The sequence below is a fragment of the Saccoglossus kowalevskii genome, chromosome 8, assembly GCF_978046115.1.
Source record: "Saccoglossus kowalevskii chromosome 8, keSacKowa6.1, whole genome shotgun sequence".
Lineage (NCBI taxonomy): Eukaryota > Metazoa > Hemichordata > Enteropneusta > Harrimaniidae > Saccoglossus > Saccoglossus kowalevskii.
In genome coordinates, this window is record NC_140648.1 from 15,093,607 (window position 1) to 15,101,319 (window position 7,713).

Genomic DNA, 7,713 nt, shown 5'->3' on the forward strand with positions numbered 1-7,713 from the left:
ATCCCTTAAGCGAAAATAGCGAAAATAAATTCCAAGCGAAAATAAAGTATTCTACAGTATTCATTGTTTTTCAGACATGCTTGGACAGGTTTCTTTCAAATCTGTTGAATGAATGTCACAAATGGTGGGTTACTCATTCACCTTGTTTAGTTTTGTGATTTTTTTTATTCATATTATCATTTATTTAGATTAATGGTTTGCCTAAGAACATCATTTAACAGACTGGGAAGTCACCCCCCCCCCCTCCCCCCCAAAAAACAGAGACCAAAAATGTCAACATGCCCTCAACCAATTTCCTGGACCAACTTCAATTCATTGCGTGATTATCCCACACATACATGCTTGGTTAAAATTTAAAAGCAAGAATTGGTTTTCATTATGCATATTGCTCAAGTTTTAAGGAAATCTTTTGGACCATTCCTTCGTTGATATTTGAATACGATTTCAAATGTTAAATACACTAATGTTGATGGATGGAGACCATTTCATTTCTAAAGACTTGTTATTTCTGCATTTCTTCAAGGAACCAATCTGGTAGGAATGTTTGTTGATCATCTTCATGTACAGTGTATATTATCCTTTTTGATGATGGATTCCATTCAAATAGATAAACACATCTGGAATTAAACAATAATGAACATACCGTAATCAGGCAAATCTTTTCCAAACTGTGTTGTAAAAGTCAAAATAAAACTGTAACCCACTATTGTAAAGTACTTTATTTTTACTGAATAGATAAATCAGTGAAAATACCTTTATTTTATACTTCACTTTCAACTTGTCAAAAGTTGTATTGCATGCTATGGTAGTTTGTAATTTTCTCATGAATAATTAAATGCATAACATTTGACATGGACATGACCTATCTATTACAAGATTTTTTCCCAGAAACCTACATCGAAAATCGAATAGCTCAGTCGTTGGAGGCTCTAACTGCTGTGGGTGATGTTGTGGGTTTGAACCTCTTTCTTGACAATTTTTTTTGTCAATAATTGAGGAAGAAGTCTATCGTTGCACTGCAACTAAAGATGCTCACTCCTAGCTAAGGTGGAAGGTCTGATTTACAATAGCAGTTTACAAAATATGCTAGTCATCTGTAGCAATGACACTTAGATTATGAATTCAAATGTAGAAATTACACTCTACATATGTGTGAATTCAGGAAAATACACCACTAGCTAGAACAATGGGTCACATGATTTACAACAACTCACCTTGGGTCATCTTTTTGAACAACTTGTTTAACAAAACACAGGAACTTGTCACAAAAATTAACACATACAGAGGGATTCCACATATACGGATCATCCTGGTGGCAAATAAAAATAATTTAGTTAAATGGTTAATTGTTAGTCATATGTTGAATTATGTACTGTAGAATACTTTATTTTCACTGGAAATTAATTTTCGCTATTTTTCGCTGAAAGAATTCAATGATAATAAAATCCAGTGAATATACTGTTGCTCATATATTTCACATTCAACTCATCAAAAAATCAGTGGAAATAAATTCCATAGAAAAACACCCAAAAAGTCTTTTCAGCAAAAATTGATTCCAGCTAAAATAAAGTACTTCACAGTATTTCACAAAACCTATTAAACATGAAATCAGTGAAAATGACAGAGTCCCGATTGATACTTTTTAAAAGTGATCTCTCGAGCTAAACCAGGCATCTCAACAAAAAGCATGGATTATATGTGAATAAAAACAATTTATTTAAATGTTTCAATTGAATCTTGTGTGGTTAGTATGATTGAAGATCACATTATTAGAGTGTTGTTACAATGCTTGCTGGTAGTATGATGGTAGATGCAAGAAGTTTATATTTTTTTTTATTCATTATGAGCACTGTTCCCTTTAATTTTTTTGAATCTTGAAAATACTGTGAAAATTAGCTCATTTTCCCCTTTGAAATGTTATTTCTGCATACAAAATGTATGGAAAGTTTCTCAAAAGACAAAAATTTCACTGAGAAACTACAATTGAATATGAGAAAATTGAGCGAAAATAAGGCTTAGAGGGAACACTGATAATGACACTGATATGACACATGATACAAACTAAAGCCAGATTTGATATCAATCAGCTATTTTGAATCCGATCTAGGAAAAAAAATGATACTCTGGTATGTATCATGGTTCCACTACGTTCAATGTATGTATGAAACTTGAAATATGTCAACGCACAGGCAAAATCTATCGGTAGTTCCAGAATAGTAGAAAAGCTTGGCCATCTTGAATTCAATCATCAAACAAGTGAATGTGCATAATGTATGTGTGAAGTTTGAATGTAATTGGTCAGCCACATCAGAGATAGTTCGCTGGAGCTCCATTCAATAAAATTTGACCATTAATTGGTCATTTGGAACCTAATCTGGGGGGGGGGGGGTGACACACAGCATGGTACCAAATTTGAATGAAGTATGCCTATGTATGATGTTTGTGTACAGTTTGTGTACCAGACGTACAAAGGTGAATTTATTTATTAACTTTCCCATTTTGAACTATGACTGAAGGACCACAAATATTATTTTTGTCATCATGTGAACATATTTTTTGTATTGACTGTAATATTTCAACATTTCGTGATGCCTATTTCAGAACCACTCGCCTGAATTAGAGTGACGCCTAAACTAGAGTATTGTCGGTAATCAAATCTGGGAAAAAAATGATGTACATGTTGTTAGGAGACTAATTGTACTGGCATATGTCATCAGATAGAAACATTCTATGTGATGATCGCTTGTCCATTGGAGTGTTTGATACATGTGATGAGAGACTACAATGACTATTCCATGTACCATACAGTACATTACTGATTCTCATCCAGCTTACAATGGGTTTTAGAAAGTGAGAAATAACAGGACTATGAGGTTATTACGAGGATACCTCAAAGTATGCACGAAGACAGTACAGCTGGATTATCAACAGACACTCATTGAGGGTTGATGCAGCGGCATACTGTCTAAGTGCATACTTTGAGGTATCTTCGTAATAAACTTATTATTATACATCTTTTCCTACCAAGGATACATCATGGGAATGCCAAAATCCAAAAAAGTTTTGAACAGAATCAGCGAACTTCTTTGTGTGGTGTCCGATCAAACCTTGGTGGCAGCCATATTTGTTTTTATTATTAGAGGGCGCTTATGCACATAATCATTCTATATTTGAAATTTGCATTTCCTTATATGGTAGGATGAAAATACCCTGTAAAATACCGCAAAATTACGGCACTTGTAACTCATGGCGTTACTGTGACAGATGTATTATGATAGTTAATAATTCTATTACAATATACACTGTCTAAAATAATTTGATTATACAAGGTTAACATGACTCAAACATATAACCATGCACTCACCTTAAGGTAGAACCCCACTCATACTTTTTGAGAAATTTGGTCATAAATCACATGACAATGTTCATTGGTTTATTATGTAAAATCATGGAGCTATTGTCCCATGGCACCATAAAATAGCATTCTATTGTGTGTTACAGTGACGTATTTTGAGAAACTTGTCCTAATTTTTTTCAAAAATAGCTATTTTTAGAACAATTCCATAGAGCGCAATGTTAAACAAAAATTGCATTTTTAACACTTTTTAAAACCCAGATATTTGAAAAAATTCTGGAAAACAAAAAGAAGGCCATTATGAACAATATATTATTTTTGCAGCCTATTTCACCAGTCTACAATTTGAGATATGGCATAATATCTCTGCCAAAAGAACCTATGGTAAAAGCACTATAATACTACCAAAATGGCCGCTATTCACTAAAATACAACCATGATTTTCTCGAAAATTAACCTGGTGCCCCCCATTTTTTTCAAAGTCAATATTCTTATATTGCCTGCAAGTACAATATATTAAAAAATGAATAAATACTTGGTTTTTGAAATCATGAGTAGGCATCTACCTTAACTAGATCTGGGATTTTCATGGTTTCATATGTCTCTAGTTTTGTAACTACACCATCATCATCTCTAAAGCCAGCAACAATGGTAGGAAGACCAGGAAGAAATGACTGTGCCCACCATTTGATTAGTTTAAATCTGAAAGAACAGATAAATTAAATTAAAGGATCTCTATGTATATGATATGCCTGAATTGTTATTTGTTAATGACAGACCAGTGTGGGAGAATAATTTTTGACAGTCTTAATTTTCTGAACTAAACTTACTAAATCTGATTAAAATTTGACCATCAATGTACTTTAACTTTAATTACAAATGTACATGTGACCAAGTGAATATGCAAAATGCTCTTTTCTGACAACCAATTAGAATACACTTCACTAGAAGGCAAGCTGTAACACAAGTTCTGAATGGTTGCTGATCCTACAAGACCAAAGTGCATCTTCTAGCTAATTAGTAGCATAGTAATTTTTTATTCTTTCGAGCAATTGGCTACAATATCAGAAAAAATTACTACACAAATTTAATAAATCAGATTTTGTAGGGACTTAAATATTTGTCACGATATTCAAATCCACGTAAATTATTATCATTTTTGCTATTAAGAAATATTTATTTTTGGAGCCATTACTATATTTACGGTTGCAGGGATGCATTGGTAAAATAATTACTCACATTGTAGTCAATTCAAATGATCGCTATCAGTACTAGAAATTTGGGGAAACAAATTTCTGTGCATGGGAAAGTTGAGATTGGGAAAATTTGAAATGACTCAATTTTATGATCACATACATCATTGAAGCTTGTTTCACATGAACATCATCATATTGACCTTAGAATACAAAATAGTGTAAAGCAGATAAATTTAAGATATTTTCATTTCCACATGTAGGCTTTGAACTTAATACACACATGTTATGTCAAGGCAAATGTATGTAGAAATTACCACCTGAAAGTTCCAGGTCAAAGGCCATACTACTGAATAATGAATGCAAAGGTTCACACTATTGCCTCAAATGCATAAGGTTACTAGTTTCTTTATTATCAAAATACCTCTTAAAATTCCTGTACTGCCTGTCTGTGTATATTTCTCGACTTGTTTTCAACTCAACATAATTTTTTGATGGTTTGGTGTTATCCCCACGGCAACAGTCTACTTCTCCGGAAAACACTAAGGAATTTTCATTGAGTCTCGTTCTTACCACGGTACAGTATCCCTCAATGTTATTCACAGTGTCTTCAGTACTTGGAGGTGTGTGACCATCAGCTATATAACGAGAGATTTTGGAAATTGACATCATTAGTGGTCCATGCAGCGCGCCCTCAAAGAAGAATTTTAACACACACAATATGTTTGTAACTTTGTAACTAAGTTTTGTTGATTCAGAAGTTTGTTTATTTATTTAATATTTAAGCATCTCACTGCAAGGAGTAGTTATATGGCCTAACACAAAATATAGTAATTAGCAAGAAAAATCACACACAATAATTCCTCTCATATTGGTTTCTATGGAAAGATTATTTTTTCATAACTCAAAATTTGGCTTGATGACATGGGATGAAAAAGTCATATATTATTATCGATATGAATACTTATAATTTGAAACGTTTCAAAATACTGACATATAATGAAGCAAGTTTCCACAGTTATATTAGTTTTGCATTATATATGAAAGGTTCTCTTTGATAATGCATTGCATATTTGTGCAGTAGTGCAACATTTGAATTCAACTCAAAGTTATTCTACTCTTTTCTGATACCACACTATTCAGGCAATAGAAGTGAACCATAATTATTTATTCATGGAAAATATTAGATAACCATTATGAGGGCCAATGTGTAACTTCTGAATGTACAGAGAAATTTTTTAGTTACTTTTAATACAGACGTGTAAAGACATGGTGGATAATTCAGACACAATGAATAAATAATAATAAACAGTAAAAACAATAAATAATTTAATTTTAAAACTATCAAAAACCAAATAACATAAAAAACAAACATTTTTTGTTTGTGGGGATTTTTAAGAGGTGTGACACATTAAAACTTTGCACAATACTGAACATTTTTCGTTACTATTTCGAGCTATAATCTCTCATCAAATTATAACTTCAAGGAGGAAAAAGATAAGTATAATTATAAAGTTATCACAAGGATATTGCAAAGTGATGCACACAGGCAGTGAGGGTTTCATCGACTTCTGCTATGCGCCACTTTATATAACTGCCATTACTGTCTAACCTCATAGTATGAAGTTCTATGCATAAACACTATGGTAGTGTAGAAGAGCGTTGAGGCCATATTTCAGCCAAAGCTGGCTAGTAGTGTGTCATATTACACAGGTCTATGCTGATAGAGCCTGTCCTGTGACAATAGGTCAGGACACGCAAACACTTCAAGAGTGAACGTGTACTCACCACTCACAACATATTGCTCGAATTTATAACCCCAATATGTCATTTCTTTATGTGCAGATGTCATATTTTTCCTCCTGTCTCTAGATTCTTCAGTTTCCACTTCACTTATATAATATGTTCCATTGAATAAACTGACAGCCATTTTCCAGTCTTCTCGGTTTTCATACGGAGTGCAGAGAATTTTTGTCAGATGTCCTCTCCATGTGATGAAATCTGTATGGAGGCTGAAATGAAATTATTTTTTTTCATTTATTTAACACACGTACCTTACCTCTGATTACAACAATGCTGAACTGCTGAATTAGACACCCTTAATACCTAGTATTGAGTCTTAAATTGTGAGTATATACACAAGACTATGATAAACAGAACCTGTATGAAATACCCGGTAGTTGCACACATTTACCTCAATTGTGTCACACATTTAATGCCTTCTCTTGCACATTCATCGCCTTTTTATCATGCTTGTGTCACACATTTTCACTGTGCATTACAGCACAGTATGCTGAGGATCGAATAGACTAGCTCAGCCATGGTTAATTTAATTAATTTTTATTAGATGGTTTAACAATTAAGATAATAATAATAAATCTTGCAGACATGGGCAATCATAGAAGTCAAGCGTCAATGTTTGTGTTTTCAAGAGTTAGTTTAGATTACTACTGTGGTAGTAAAAATGTTTTTAGATTTGGAGATAGGATAGTAAAATCACAAAGAAGTATACCTATGTTGGAATGGCACCGTTATATAATGCAATGTGTAGATTATTTGCTATGTTGACTTTGTGTCTTGCGCAGAATAGAGGGCCCGGATGCATGACTCTTTTTCTAAGGTACATGGATACATTATTGTACTTACTTTCCATCTTTCTGTGTATGGATTTCTTCTTTTGTTTCTGGTTTCTTGTGTAAATTAAATTTCTCTCTGTTCGCCAACACCCATTTTAATAAAATGTCCAGACGCTCTTTAACATCGTCGTCTCTTTTGATGTATTTCTCGTATCCCTTAGTCAAATCAAACTTGACCCTTTTTGTATCGTCTGGTGGGAAGTAGTATCTCAGCTGTCGAGCGTCATTATGAAATTCCCTGTCAATGTCCAAAGAAAAACAACCGATTTCTCTTGGCTGTCGAAAATAAGGAAAGTTACCATCGTAGAGTGCCGGGTTAGATTGGAGTGTTTTCGGTGAGTACGATACAGGTTCGCGGTTAACTTTTTGTCTCTTGGATGTTGCATCCGTATCATCTGTGCGACGCTTCATCAATATAACCAACAGTAAAATCCACTTGAAAAACAAAAACACGTGTTTATCCTCTGGCTACAATCCTCGTCGGAAACAGCTGATTTATTTTTGCATTCTGGGTAAAAGTTGCTCGCAG

The 7,713-nt window shown here is 33.5% G+C and overlaps 1 protein-coding gene across 1 annotated transcript; it reads right to left on the reverse strand.

The window, feature by feature from the left end:
- Positions 1-142: 142 nt before the first annotated feature.
- On the reverse strand, positions 143-7,675 carry LOC102809648 (decapping and exoribonuclease protein-like). The gene is made up of 6 exons (XM_006820251.3): positions 7,195-7,675; positions 6,337-6,560; positions 4,973-5,186; positions 3,922-4,057; positions 1,215-1,309; positions 143-617 (listed from the first exon to the last, which is right to left on the reverse strand). Exons 1-6 carry the CDS (start codon positions 7,593-7,595, stop codon positions 503-505), a joined length of 1,185 nt encoding a protein of 394 aa, XP_006820314.1. The 5' UTR covers positions 7,596-7,675; the 3' UTR covers positions 143-502.
- Between the last annotated feature and the right edge of the window lie 38 nt (positions 7,676-7,713).